Source organism: Calonectris borealis, chromosome 2, assembly GCF_964195595.1.
Source record: "Calonectris borealis chromosome 2, bCalBor7.hap1.2, whole genome shotgun sequence".
In the NCBI taxonomy this organism is placed as follows: domain Eukaryota; kingdom Metazoa; phylum Chordata; class Aves; order Procellariiformes; family Procellariidae; genus Calonectris; species Calonectris borealis.
The window spans coordinates 118099878-118114728 of record NC_134313.1 but is presented as its reverse complement, the minus strand read 5'-3'; the positions used below and the strand labels follow the sequence as shown (position 1 = coordinate 118114728).

General features: G+C 46.9%; 1 protein-coding gene across 1 annotated transcript in view; it reads left to right on the top strand.

Moving 5' to 3' along the window:
* Window positions 1-14851, top strand: part of AOAH (acyloxyacyl hydrolase) — an 83228-nt gene that overhangs the window by 60174 nt on the left and 8203 nt on the right. Inside the window, exons 16-20 of the mRNA XM_075143088.1 lie at window positions 98-172; window positions 7115-7287; window positions 10110-10168; window positions 10249-10308; window positions 11912-12008. Of these exons, the coding sequence (XP_074999189.1) occupies window positions 98-172; window positions 7115-7287; window positions 10110-10168; window positions 10249-10308; window positions 11912-12008 (464 nt within the window). The remainder of the gene's footprint in view (window positions 1-97; window positions 173-7114; window positions 7288-10109; window positions 10169-10248; window positions 10309-11911; window positions 12009-14851) is intronic.

Here is a 14851-nt window from a genome sequence, read left to right as displayed (position 1 = left end):
AAGCTAATTCCAAATATGATCTCATACAAGCATGGTGTGTGATTCAGATACTGAGAACGTATTTACCCATTAATATAGCTGTGTATTTATCTTTTAGCTTGGCCAGAAACCAGCTGTTGGACAATCCAGCCATAGTTATCTACGCTACAATTGGGAATGATGTCTGCAATGGGTAAGGTGTAAACCAAATTAACCTTTATAGTATAGTCATAACTTCTTTAAAGTACTGCTGGCTGCTTGGACATTTATGTCTCATTGCTTTGCGCTTCCCTGTGATGGCATTTTTCTTTGTTATAGGTCTGTGCTTCATTCTTATTTTTCTGCCGAAAATACTGGTTGTTGCCTTACCTGTATTTGTCATAGCCACTTACCCGTCCTCATTCGGAGCTTGTTTGTCTTTCTTTCTTTCTTTTACAAGCCGGCGATAAAGTGACCAATGGCATGTCTGAAGTAGAATATTTCTAACTTAGCAGATGAAATGAAGTGTAACAACAACAAGAGGGGAAAAAAAAAGAGTTTAAAAGCATGTGTATCCATCTTGCCCGGTGTGTCACCTCCTGTCAGGAGGTAGAGCGTGACTGGTTTACCTTTTCTGAAGAATGACAACGTAGTCCCCTGTTGAGGTCTATTTTCACCCTGCCTGTGCTGCACACTGCCTGCAGTCTTCGCTGTGCTCTCCTGACGAGGTGTTTTGTCTTTCTGGCTTTACTTGTGTCATAAGCTCAGCAGGAGAATGAACTGAAGCTTTCAAAACTAATAGTTCTGGCATTATCCATTAGCAATGCTCGCAGGGATGCCAAGAGGTCACTAGTTGGATGCTTCCCTTCCTCCCGGTAGAAAAGGAAGGTAGAAAACACCTTGCATCCAGGCCAATGTACAGCACATCTATACCGCAGTCTTGGCTTTGCAGGTGGTCCAAGTGCTGTTGTTAGTGTAACATTATTTTCACCATGATTAATCTTCAGGTTTTCTTTTAAGCGGAAGAAATAAATCTGACTTATGCAGAGACTTTCAAACCACTCATTTTAATAAATGACGCACGCTCAGCTAAGTCCCCTTCCGAAGCTTTTGAAAAGTCTCACCCACAGGTTGTATAATGAAGCTGGAGCTATTATGCAGGCTGTCAGACTTTGCCATTAAAATATCCTGGGTTTGGTATCCTAAAACTTCACTTAACAGCAAGTGCTTGGGTTGAAACTTTGCACGTCAGGTGTGGTGCTCCAGATGGGGACGTCCAAATGCCAGGCAGGGCTTTCCCTGCCTCTGCAATACCTGGGAGCCCTCAGCCGGGTAAAAGTGGGACCACAGAGGCCACCTTTTAGGTCCTTCCCTGGCACCACCATGTCCCTGACCACATGCGGGCAGCACACAGAAATATGTGCTGCCCATGTGTCCCATGAAACCTTCACCCTTGGCATCTTCCTCTGCTGCTCGTGCTCTCTCTGCATCCCTGCCCAGAACTGCCAAATCTGCCCTCAGCACCACCCTCCTGTTAGGGGAAGGACACACAAATCCTCAAAAATAACACCACCACCCTTCGACTGAGTGGGAAAAGCAGTCACAGACCTCCTGCTACTTGCTGACAAGACTGTATTGGGCATCTGTTTATTGGGAAGCTTATGGAGGTATCATTACAGCCACCCGCAGGACGATGAGGCGCCCCCCCCACCCCCCCCAAAAAAAAAAACGCCTTTGCTGAAGGCCATGGCTCCTCCCGCAGAGACTTTCGAGATGTCTTCTCCCAGGCTTGGCCCCGGCTCTGTTCTGTACATATTTCAATTCTGCTGTTTCACTGGCTTTGCTAAAAACACTTCTTTTTCCTTTGTTTTATTCTGCATTCTGCAGGTTATTCCTTTCACTTCCCCTGTCTCTAGCGCTGCTTTTTATTCTTGCCTGAAGTAAAAAGAAGCTTTCCACAAATTTAAACGATTTTGGCCTTGCCTGGCCCATTTATACGTTCCAAAACAGTATTTATTACCTGAAACTCTGCTGTCTTTTTATCCCAGCACCCATTACCTGGCAGAGATACTTTTGTCTGCTCAAATTCTCTCTGCTGTCTGTTTTCTTCCAAAACATTTGCAGCATCAAAAGAGGCTATCAGGCTGTAGTGATCCCTGTTGACTCCAGCAAGGAAAGATGCTGCAGCTTCTGTAGCAACATGCTGTTTCCATGCTGTTTCCATCGAGTGGGATGTACAGCGGAGAGAGATTTTTTCAGCATCCGGTCACTGTGTGTAGCTGCCCTGGCTCTGATGTACCCACAGAGGTTACGGAGTATGCGGAGCATCTGATGGGCTTGACTTCAAACCTAGGGCTTGACAAATAAAAACCTATTCAAGGACATCTTTAAACTGCAGTAATAGAGCCTTTCTGGCCTTATCCTGTGTTTTACCTTCAAATGAGAGCAGTGTGCTGAGCACACCGGAGACACAGCTCTTAGCCAAAGCATTGTTAAAATGCCAGTATTTCATCCCATGCGAAGAGCGGGGCAATGAGTAATATGGATGTTTGTAGAGGAGAAAGATAATGAAATTGGCAGCCTATGTTACACATCCCCAGTAGTCTCCACACTGTGGTGTCCAAACAGGGGGGTTAGAAAAATAAAGACAGATGGCAATGGTATCTCTCAGCCCACTGAGGTGTAAATGCGGGACACAATGTGGGACACACAGACCTGGAACAAAAAAAATTCAGAGAAGAAAATAATGAGCACCAGCAGTCTCAAATGCTGTACAATTATTGCACGTGTTAGTTGCGTTTGGAGCAAGGCGCCATTTCTCCAACTTCCCTTTCCCAGCTTTGCAGTTATGGCATCTGCAACAAACAGAAAGGTGACAGCAGCAAAACAGGGTGAGCAGGCAGCCACCGGCAAGGGAACTTGTACAAAGCTGCACCGGCTCCAGCAAGAGCAAAACGCTCCCTTATTGTAAGGCTACTGTCATCAAAGCACTGCTGCACCCCTCCAGCTCTAAAAATAGGTGAGCGTGCAACACCTCTAGCCCTGGTGTCCTGGGCGTACCACCCCTCTGCAGCGAGCCGGAGCTGAACTCCTGCACTGTGGATCCAGCTCTGCGTGTACGTGCGTGTGGCACGTGTGAGTGTGTGCATGTGGTGTGCTCGCTCACCAGCTAGCCCCGTATGCCAGTGGCCCAAATCCTGGGCACATAACCCAGCATGTGGCTGGAAAGCAGACGGATGGCTGAAACCTTGGCTGGGAGGATATTTATTTGGGTTGGGGTCACAGGGAGGGGGCAATCACTGCCCTGCAGAATGTGGCAGGCCAGGCCCATGAACCCCATGCAGAAGGAGGGTGGAGAGTTGTGTTTGGACTATACCAGACCCTGTTATAAGGGACTGAAGGAGGTCTCTGTGGCAAAGGAGAGCTGGAAAAGCTTCACACAGATTGCACGAGGCTGTCTGGTCCCTCTGTGTTATATGTGTGCACAGCTAGGGTACCCGTGGTGTTAGGACATCCAGGAGCTGTGTGCACATCCAAGGATATTACTGTGTATTTGTGTATTGTAGGGGGGCAGGGAGTGCTCCCTAAAATACCCCAATCCAATGCAGCAAGAATCCTAACATTAACGTCCGCTCGCTGACGTTATGAACAATGAACCGTGGCCAGCATCAGCTTCCAGAGGTCCCAGCTGGGCAGAGGCTATCACTGGCTGCTGCCTCCCAGGAGGACCGTGTGAGGGTACCACAACAATCCCCGGTACTCACCCAGGCACCTTGAAGTCCTTATGGCAGAGCCCAAAACAAACGTGCCTACACGATGGCTTGCTTCTTGGTCGGTTTTAATTTCATAGCCTGGCACAGAAAGGAAATGTGAAGAAATGCACTGAAATATCTGCATGACTTCAGCGGAGAATGACAAGAGAAAGTGGAGTTATGAATGTCATATTAATTTCGGCTCACACTGACATGTTTACTTGCGGTAGAGGCCTTACATCAGAGCAGTATTTTGAAATCAAGTGCTGCAACACCTGTAGGCGAAATGAAATATTTTAAAGGCAAAACCACAGTCTTATCTCAAAAGTACCTTGCTTGGGTGGCTATCACAAGGATAAGACTGAATCTTAATCCTGTTTTTCAGTTCTCCCTAACCAGAAAGTCTCAAATGCTTCAGCAGCACATACTGCATTAAGATAATTTTCTGGACCTAGGGAACTCGTCTAATTATTATTTTGTGTGCAAAACGCAGCCCACTGAAGAATCCCAAAACCTTGCTAGGGAACACAGTTCTCCCACACGGGACTCAGCACTCCCCCGCCCCGAGCACAAACATTTCTAATGCCTCAAGACAGAACAACAACGCTTTTGAAAGCTTCTGCTTCTACGGTGTTCACTGATGAGAAATCCTGCCTGATTCCCCAGCAGCTCACTCGGCACTGCAAGCATCAAGTTTGCCCTTCTTTTACCCCCGGGAAGCCATGAAAGAGATTAAAGGACTTTCCCAGGGAAAGGACCTGGGTGGAGCCTTCTGGCTGCTAAGCTGATCGCTTCCTTATAAGCCCACAAGGAGAAAATGTGGGAACTGCTAAAACAATAAGGATGGACGTTAGTGCAACCTTATGCACTACTTGGAAGGACATCCCCTTTCTTTCTTCTTGAGCAACAAGATCAGCTCCTCAGCGGGTGTTGAGGCTTTGTCTCTGAAAGTCTTGTTCCAGCTGAGCTGCACCACCAAGGCAGGACCAAAACTGTCACGAGAGCCTGATTTCTAAAGTGCATGGTCCATGCCATGCACGGCCACACACGTTGATGTGCTCCAAATCCTGGCTATGGTGCCCTCGCTGCTATTTCTGGGGGCTCTTTTAAAAGCTTATGTTGCAAATGCCTGTCTTTATTGTCTTTCCCAACTCAAAAAAGGCAACATGGATTTACATGCTCTGCTCCGTGTGCCCTAAGGGGGCCCAAGGCCACCCTGGAGCTGCCTGCGGTTTATGGAAGCACGCAATGGTGTCCTTCTTTCCATCCCATTGACTCTTTGCTCTGAGAGAGGGCAATGGGACATCTCGGGACAACAGGAGGCTTTTCCCCAGAGCTGGCCCTGCTCTGCCTCCCAGGTGTTGCCGGAGCAGGGCCCCGCAGAGCTGGGGTCTCCCCTGTGCCAGAGACACATGGACCCTCTCTTGCCAGGGTGGGACAGCCTCCTCGGGGCAGCGTTCACCCACTTGCTCATAGCCCTCGTTAGGGACACGTGCACCATGAGGGCATGGCAATAGCTCTCGGGGGGGAGAGCGGGTAAAACGCTTTTTCTGTAATAAAGTGGTTGTTTTAATAACTACAACATTGTTCTCTAGGCAGCCTGGGGTGGTTTTGCTTGTTTGTTTTTCTTATATAAGTTGAAAATTATTTCAACTTCAGGATTTTATTTCCCTCCGCCCCTGCGGCATTTACAGCTAGCTAAATGCAAGAGGGGAAGGATAAACCTGAGCCTGGGACTTTGGCTTGAAGAGGTTCAGGCCTGCCAGTGAGCCACAAAACAGGGGCATTCAGTCCATGTGGGACACTGACACAGCTCTCATAACCTAATGAACATTTCTGAGGACTATTTTATCCTAAATACCTCCTCTCTCCAGTCTCCTCCTCCTCCCTTCAGTCTCCCATGTTTGTCCAGACCCCTCGCTACTCTCCTGCCCTCCTGCAGAGCTGTAGTAAGAGGCGTATGACGCATGAGAGACAAAGCTACCTTAGATATCTCTACCTGGCATAATCAAAGAGCATGTTGAATGTAAGCTACATGCAGCAACCCATGGGGAAAGAAGCCCTCCTTTCACCTGTCTGTAGGGCATCCAGCCCCTTGAAGCTGTGCATGTGGAGCAGCACCATTTCCCCGTGTTCAGAGCTGAACCACGGAGGCTCTTAACCAGGTGCAGCAGCACCCTACATCCCCTTAGGGCAATGGATCCTTTTCCTGCTGAAACTTGAGGTAGACATTAGATCTATCTAATGTCAGTCACAGGCTGGAGTTTCATAAGCACGCCAAGGACAGTGTCTTTGCAGTCACCAAAAGCAGCACGGACTTTTAAGGAATACAGCTAGGCAAGTTCCTGGGTTTGTATCAAGTGGCTTAAGATGCTCTGCAACAGCTCCAAAGAACGAGGCGCCAGGATTACCAGAGTAGTTTTACATGGATTTTTAACACCGCAGGAAACCAACGTGGTCATAGTCTGTTTCATGGCTCTGATTCGCATCTCTGCCCTGTAAATGAAGACTAACTCATTTGCAAACTATGCAATAAAACCAGCAGGAGAGCTAAGGCTTTTTTCTTTATGGTGGTGTGCCGGGCCTGCCTAGGATAGAGTTAATTTTCTTCATAGCAACTCTTATGGTGATGTGTTTTAGATTTTTGACCAAAACAATGCTGATAACACACTTTTTCAGCTGTTGCTGAGCAGTGTTTGCACAGTGTTGGGGCCTTCTCTGTTTCTCACTCTGGCCCCCACCAGTGAATAGATTGGGGGGTGCACAAGAGGTTGGGAGGGGACACAACCGAGCAGATGACCCAAACTGACGGAAAGGATAGTCCATGGCATGTAACGTCATGCTCAGCAATAAAAAGGGAGAGGAGGGGATTTTAGTGGGGGGTTAGCCATCTTTTGCTCAGGAACTGGCTGGGCATCGGTCTGCCCATGGGAGGTGATGAGTGATTGCCTTTGCATCACTTCTTTTGCTTGCTTTCTTCTACTTCTCCTTTGCTTATTGAAAAATAACTTTTTTTTTTTTTTATCTTGACCCCCAAGTTTTCCTGCTTTTACTCTTCCTTTCCTCTTCCCCCATCTCACTGTGGGTGGGGGGGAAGCGAGCAAGAGGCTGTGTGATGCTTAATCAGGGTTAACCCACAACAGGAGGCCACTCTATAAAAAAGGGATACATCTGTCTGTTTTTAGCAGGGAGAAGGGTTACACCAAGGGAGGAATCTTGTGTATCACTTCTGATTTTGGCAATAACAATGAGAGACTAAAACACATAGCATCATTTTTATAAAGTTTTATTTAGCTAACAATATGGAAGAACAACAAAGAAGAAGATACCACTGTTTCAGGTGCCTTTTTGGGGGCACAGTATTACCTGACACAATGTCCTGTTGGCATCCTCTTCTTCTGCAGGAACCGTGACACGCTGACTTACATGACTACACCCAAAGAAATGCTCTCCAACGTGGTGCAAGCTCTACGATACCTGGACACTCGTCTTCCAAACGGCAGCCATGTGATTTTAACAGGCTTGGTAGATGGCCGCTTTCTCTGGGATAACCTGCATGACAGATACCATCCTCTAGGTAAATGTGAGATGTTGTGGGGTCCTCCCGGTTATCTGCCTTCTCTCCCTGTGTCGCCTTCTCTCCCTGAATAATTTATGAATATATTGACAATTTCAAGCAAACCTGACAGAGTGGAGGAGGTCTGAGAAATACAAGACAGATGTTGGCTGTGCAGTAAAAGTAGGAAAGCCAGCTTACCGTCCCCAGTGCAGGACAGGGCACCTAGTGTGCAGACCCCTAACCTGCCTGGTCCCCTCCCAAGCCGGACACTCTCAGCTCCAAACCAGGCTCAATACATGCTATGGACGTGGAAACAAGCTGTTCTACTCCAGCCTTGGCCCAAAATTGTGGCTGGCCTGCCTGCACTTCATCCTGGTTGTTGTTACAGGTGGAGCTGGACATTTGGTGAACACCTCCACTCACTGACTGGTGGATGTCTTGGTAAAACTGGATGTGGGCCAGGACAGAAGATTAAGTCAGGGGCTTGCGAAAGACGGATTAGATATTAGAGAAATAAATTTTCCACAAGCGCTGGGTGCCTGCCACCTCCTACCCTACCTGCAGGAGTGATGATTGAAACCTCACACCATGTGCAGGCATGTTTTGGGGCGTTCCCTCAGAGTGTAGTTGCCGTAAGGTGCTTTGGGGCAGTGTTTTCAGAGATTTGGAGGCTGCCTTTGGGAACCTGTCATCTCAGAGCGTGCACGAAACCGTACGTCTGACCAGCAACAGACCACTTGCTCCTTGGCTTCATCCTGTGCCAAGCAGCAAGGAGGAACGTCATCACAGTGGGCTGCATTCACGCGCAATGACGCATGACGTCCTTGGTTAGTCCGATGGCCATGCCTCTGGGGTCAGTGTGGAAACATTTCCCTGGGGATGTGAGAGGTTGTGGGGTGGGGAAGCTTGGAAGCTGGTTGCAGAACCCCTTCTCTAGAAATTCATACCACCCTGCAGTGGATAAAGAAGGTGAAATATTTTATGCAGATAGCAAAGAAATATAAAACAGCTAAAGTAAGTCTCTTGTTCTCCAGTCAAATGTGTGTACAAGGAACCATCATGGCCATTCTGCTGTCAAATGTTAGACCAAAAGCATGTTCTTCTTTGTATTTGGGTAAAGGAAGCTCTCTTGCATCCAAACAAGTGGAAAGTTGTTGTCACGTTAGCTCTCATCAGGAAAGAGAGAGAGAAGCTAAATCACATCATTAAAATGGTAGATTACATCTTCAGATGATTTTGGCAACACTGGGTACTAGAGCTTTCAGCAGACTCTGTGCCGTGGTTTCCCCAAGGTTCCCAATCACTGCCAGTGGCCCCACAGCTTCTGCATTATCTGCTGCGGGTTATTTTATCCCTCAAAAGTACTTGCGTCTTCTCAGGAAGTCTGAGGTCTCCATTTCTATTCCTGATACCTTGTTAGGTTTTTCTCTAATAAGCACTATACTACTATCAAGTGAAAGCAGGAAAAAGCAAAATAAAAGAAAAATCTTGTGCCTTTCATGGCAGGGCGAGCCTGTGGTAATTATTTTATAGTCACGTAAATACATTTCTTCCCTTGAGTACATGTTTATCACAGGAACTGTTCCTCTACTGGATATGTAATTATCAGAGACAACACGTAGCATTTTTTGGCACAAGCCAAATCAGGAGTGATTAGCTATAGGACCAGTTGAAAATTTTTCAGAGGGGCTGATTTGCCTTCGAGGGACCCAATTAATCCTAAGCAACACGTTTTGTAGCAAGAGATCACTTCTGGCAGACCCTCTGATGGGTTGAGAGCAGGTTTCCCCACTTGGCTGCCAGTCAGGCGTGACCAGATGTCGGTCTGGCTTTCTGCCGAATCCCTGGTCCCCCTGACAGCGCATCCCAGGGCCTGATGCTTTCAGGCTACATGGGTCTGGGATGTCCCCAATATCCAGGAGTGACACTAGATCTTTGAGTTCCCCATCTTTTTCTCCTCGGGCAGCTGATGCTGCTGCTGGGTGAGGGGAACTGTGAGATAGGCAGGAATCACATCTATACCAGGGAGCCGCTGCAAAGCAACCTGAGGATCCCGTTTCACTTGGGAGAGATCATACTTTGCAGTTCCCGAAACAACAACAAAAATTTCATATTTCAGCACTGCAAAAATAACAAAGCCTGGTGGGATGATCAGTGCGCTATGAACTCAGAGAACTGAGTGGCCATTTAATTTCCATCTTGGTTGTACCTACCAAAGAAGCAAAAAGGTTGCGCAAATGGGTAATTTTCTCAGCAAGCCAGGCTATTGCGTAGCGCAGTGAATTTTAGGGACTATATCAGCTGGGTGTTTGACTTGGTGCTTGAATTTGCTCACCCATGCAAGCATATTCACTCCCCTCCGTGATAGCAAAATTGTTCCTCCCTTTCAAGGCTAACCTCTCCGAGGTAAATGCTAAGCTCAGAGTATATACAGTCACCTCCAATCTTCCCTTCATCTTTGCAACCCCTGCGTTTGTTTGGAGGGTGAGAGACACGTTAATGGATCATAACATCAGTCACGCACCTGGGAGATTGGCACAGGCTGTGATGACTAACCCCGCCTGTGAGACAAATCACCCGTGAAAGGCCGGAGAGGGATGCAGGAGAAGGGAAAGCGGCTCTGCATGCTTGGGGACACAGGCGCCTGAGCGGGAAGGATGCATCGGTGCCACCTCTGTTGCACCCCGGCTCTGGTGGTGGGACGGTAACCTGGGGGGGGGTTGGGGCTCCCAGGGTGCTCTCCCCACCGAGGGGTCTAATGCATGGGAACGCACAGACCTGCAAAATGAAGTTACATTTGGCCATCAGGCACATGAAGTTTCCCTCTCTGTGCTTTGCAGGGCAGCTGAACAGGGACGTCACGTACAGTCAACTTTATTCTTTCCTCGACTGCCTCCAGGTAAGGTCTCTGGCTGCAGCTTATGAGCCCCCCTTTCCTCTCGGCCCGCTGCTAAAGCCCGGCTCCCTGTGCCTGCCCAGGTGAGCCCCTGCAGCGGCTGGCTGACCCCCAACGAGACCCTCAGGAATTTGACCTCGGAGGTAAGTCTTGACGAGCCTGCAGTGGGACCGCCCTTTTGCACAGACGCTCTGCCAGTTTGTCCCTGTGTCTGAGGATATAAGCCTAATATCTCAAAGGCAAGACGTCAGCACGCTTTTTCTTTCCAAAGGCGGGGAGAAGATGCGGGAACATCCGTACCCATCCTTTCAAAAGCCTCTCAGGCTCTGGGAGGCAGCATGGTTAAGTTAAGGGATTCGTAAATGTAATCCCTTTCCAACCTCTCGGCTGCCCAAATTTATTCTCAAGGGATGCGATCTCCCTGAGATAAAACTGTTCAGGTTCATGTTCTGTAAGGAGAAAATGTACCTGATAAGAAAGAAAAGGCTTGTGAATCAAGTAGCTGTGAGTATGAAAAGCCAGCTGCATAGATTTCGCTGGCAGTGGGAGGAGGCCCCGAGAGCAAGAGCCTTACCCTGTCTTCATTTGGGATTTGTGCTAATCTTCCTCAGACACATTTCTGTGGACTTAATCGCCAGCTGGTGTGACAAAGGAGCATCGAGGCTCAGTGCAGGAATGGGAACAGACAGAAAAGAGATGTCTTAGAACTCACCCTAAAAATCTGGCTGCAGAAGTGAATGTCACATAATATCAGCCGCTTATTCCCTTATGGTACAAGCTGATTTTTAATCCCAGCACCCCCCTGCAGCCATGTAAAAGAGCCAGTAGCCAAATATTATCAAAGGTGTCATCTCTGTGTATAGTTGTATTAATGTTTGCATTCACTAAACAAAAAATATGGCTTTAATTTCACCAAGACTTACATATGTGTTTCATTTTATGTCCTGTCCCGCTTGACTTCAGAAAAGGCACTTAAGCACATTCCTAAATCTTTGCAGGATTGCAGCTTATATATCCATACCAACAATACAGAACATACAGTACACGTAACTTCTGTCCATGAACAATTCATATGTCTGCAGGGTATGAATTAATCTTCTTTCTGAGCCCCTGTCTGAAACTAATTGTCTATGTTATTATCCAAACTGCACAATTTAAATATTTAGGAGATCCTGATCTCTGTTACGGCTGTAGAAATCACACTGGATATATCAGTTACGTAGAGGCTCAATGGAGGTAATTTACTCTGCTGCAAGTAAGGGCAGAATTTGGTCTGGATAGATAAGTGTTGCACCCACAACACAGTAGCAGGAAGGATAATGGGAAAGGAGAACATTTTTCCTGTAGAAAAATTTCAGTTTTCTTTAAGAGGAATGAAAATGACTGGGCTGCCACTCATCAAAAGGCCTCTGAAACCGAGAAATTCAGAATATTTATAGAGGCATAGAGACACTACTAAAAGAGGTCTCCAGTAAAATAACCATATGCTATATTAAGCTTGTGACATCAGCTGAGGCCTCAGTGCAACCTGCAGTGACGTATTGCATGGTGAGCTGGGTAGCCCAAAGGCTGGCGGTGCTCACGCAAGTCTATGTTATGATAAAGAACCCCGTTTCACCTCCTTCCCCCAGCTAAAGGGCAACATTAGCTTTCAAATTCCTGTCCGCGCATTGGTGACAAAAGCTGAATCCATGCAAAGCAGCGTGAGTAGCAATGAATCGTCATTAAATCGCTTGATTTTTGCAGAGAGCTTTACAACTTTCCAATGTCCTGAAAGAAATAGCGAGATCTGAGAAATTTGCCAACTTTGATATTTTCTACATGGATTTCCCACTGAGACAAAGTAAGTTGCTTTTTTCCTGTCTTTCTCATGAAGCATTTAGTGAAGTGCTGGGCTGCTAATATGCTCCTCATATTTTAGCTCTGTACTGGGAGAAGGGCAGCATAGCCAGCCAGCCTAGGTGACCCTGCCGGCAGGGCTGGGGCCAAGGGGGCATCCTTAATGCCATCTCCCAGCTTCCCTGGTTGGGGTAACTGTGGACCTCTGCCGAGATGAGACCCCATCACCAGCCTGGGGGCCACAACCTCCCTGCTGCCGGCACCCACCATCCCAGTGCACAGCACAGTGGCCATTTGCACTTGGGTGGCAGGAGGTGTTGGTAGCGAGGCAAGGAGAGCAGATGAGCCTCTGCTAAAAATGCCTCCTGCTTGTCCACTGCAGCTTCTCAGGCTGATGCAGAAAAAAAGAAATCTCAAACCTATCTCAGTCCATAAGATTTGGTTTTATTTTTCATCATTGCTTTTATAGGGGGTCATCTAGGCTGGAGAGGGCATATCTGCAATGGTGAAGGTGGTCTTCATGAGCTGTAGTGTACTACATCACCGGGCTTCACATTGCATCCGCTGGGATGAACAGTGCCTCAGGATGGAGAACTTTTCTCAGCCAGTTTTCCTGCCTGAATAACCCAGCCACCCTCTTTTAACTCACTGTTTTCAAAAGTAGATGCGCCTCTCCCAGGAGAAACTGGCTTCTTTCCTATGCTTCCTTAAGCACCTACACACTACTGTAACTTTTGACTTGATGAGCTTACAAAACTCGTCCTTCTGTGATCTTAAGTGACATTAGGTAAGCGCATTACCTAAATCACTGCCTTCTGCAACTGACACTTAAAAAAAAAGAAAACTAGAAACTTTTCCTCGTTACCGTGAGCATGAGTGGACAGTGTCCTTGTGGGGCTGGAGACAGATGCCTGACCCTTGATCCCTCCTCAGCTCTGCTTCTCTTGCAAGATGTGCGTGGGTCCAGCTTGAGGCGTCACCCAGCATCAGCCCAGCTCCGTCACAAGGAGAAACACACTCACTCTTTCTTTTTAAAAAAAGAGTCAGCATGGGGTTAGGAATTGAGGTGGGTGATATATTCAAGTAGTTAGATAGTGATGGGAAAGCTTTTTTCCCTGTATCCAGCCTGAATCTCCCATGTTTCAACTTCTGCCCGTTGTTTTTTCCCCTCCCATTGTGCACTGCTGTGAAGAGACTGGCCCCATCCTCGTCACCTCCCTGTAGGCTCTTCCCCAGGGTGGACCATCCCCATCCCTCAGCCTCCATTAACGGGGCAGGAGCTCCAGCCCTGGCAATACCGGGGTCCTCCCCGATAGCATGATTTTTTACGTTCCAAAAATATAATATGCAATTGACAATATATATATATCCATTACATAATAATAATTGGGAAAAAACCCTGATCTGCATTTCCTTGTTTTTATATTCACATAGAGAGGTAGTTCCTTGTTGGTCTTTCTTGAAAATTTTTGCCTGGGGATTATATTTTAAATCTCAGCAAGCAGACAGCTAAAACCGGAGCCGTGAAGGGACAGAAGCACCCTGGCAATACTTCAAAGTGTACATCTCTAACACCTCTCCCCATCTTCCTTGGAAGCACGAAGCTGCCGAGGCACCTAAGATTATTGCAAAAATCTCATCTGCAGCCAAATCCTATCAAAATTCACTAACTTATTTTATCCTACATGACCCAATTCAGGAAGCTGGTTCTGGGTCTCATGCAGACCATACGGAGGAGGAGGTAAAGAAGGGAGGATGGGAGAGGGAGTCTTTCTGTCCAAAACTTTATCTGAGAGAGGAGGGCTCCACTGTCAAGTTCGATATTGTAGCATAGAGTTTCAGAATGTCCAAGTCTCTTTGTGGCTTTTGCCTCAGCTACTTACTATTTAACAAGTCATTAGGATTTGGAATAAACTACCTGCTGGGTAGGCAAATTACTTTAATAAGTTAAATGACTAACTTTAGGTAATTTATTTGCTTTCACGAAAAGAAACATCTTAATATAATTTGCTGTTCTTGATTACATCGTGTTAAATAAATGAGATAAACAAAATCACACATGCACATACAAACATCAGCTCTGAAAGACAATGTTTCCTGCAGCCCTGGAGCCAACGATTCGAGCTTCCCGTCAGGAAAGCTGTCAGTTCGTGAGTGTGCTCAAAAGCCAGCTAAGGCTGCTGACCTACTTTTCTGGTCGCTTTCTGAAGCAAGCACAAATCCTCCCCTAAACTCTCCAGACATCAAATATTTAGCAGTGGTTGCACACTGTGATGAGTACATTGATTTCAGGCTGGCCTGGGCATATATACACATAGCAGCTCCCAGCTTTCTTGGAGTAAAATTTGAGTATACTAGCATTGATTCTAGATTTAGATGGACATTCAAGCTCAGATTTTGCCTTTGCCTGAACAGCTTAATGGTTCCTTTAAGAAGCGGTGCAATAAATAGGGGGATAGGGGTTGCTTGTTTTGGCTTTTTCTTGGTGCGGATGGGAGCAAGCTCTAGTCTAGCCTAGCCAAGGCAATAGGCACTTTTACGACAAATTCTGGACATACTCTGTGGGGGGTGGGGATTTGTTCAACTGCTCTAGGATTTTTGGAGGTCAAAGATAATGGTCTAAACTCACCTATCTTGATATAAACCTTGCTTATCTTACTTAATCCTCTGCTATTTCTGGCACTGGAACAGTAGTCCCTCTACAAAGTAAAACACAACACACAGCCTCGTACTCAATGTATAACATCATATATAAGGGGTTAGGCAAGCTTACTCTGAGCATCTATATGTGTTCTGTGGTGTAACCTAAGTGAAAATGCGTTCCGCCCAATATTTTGCAAATTTGAA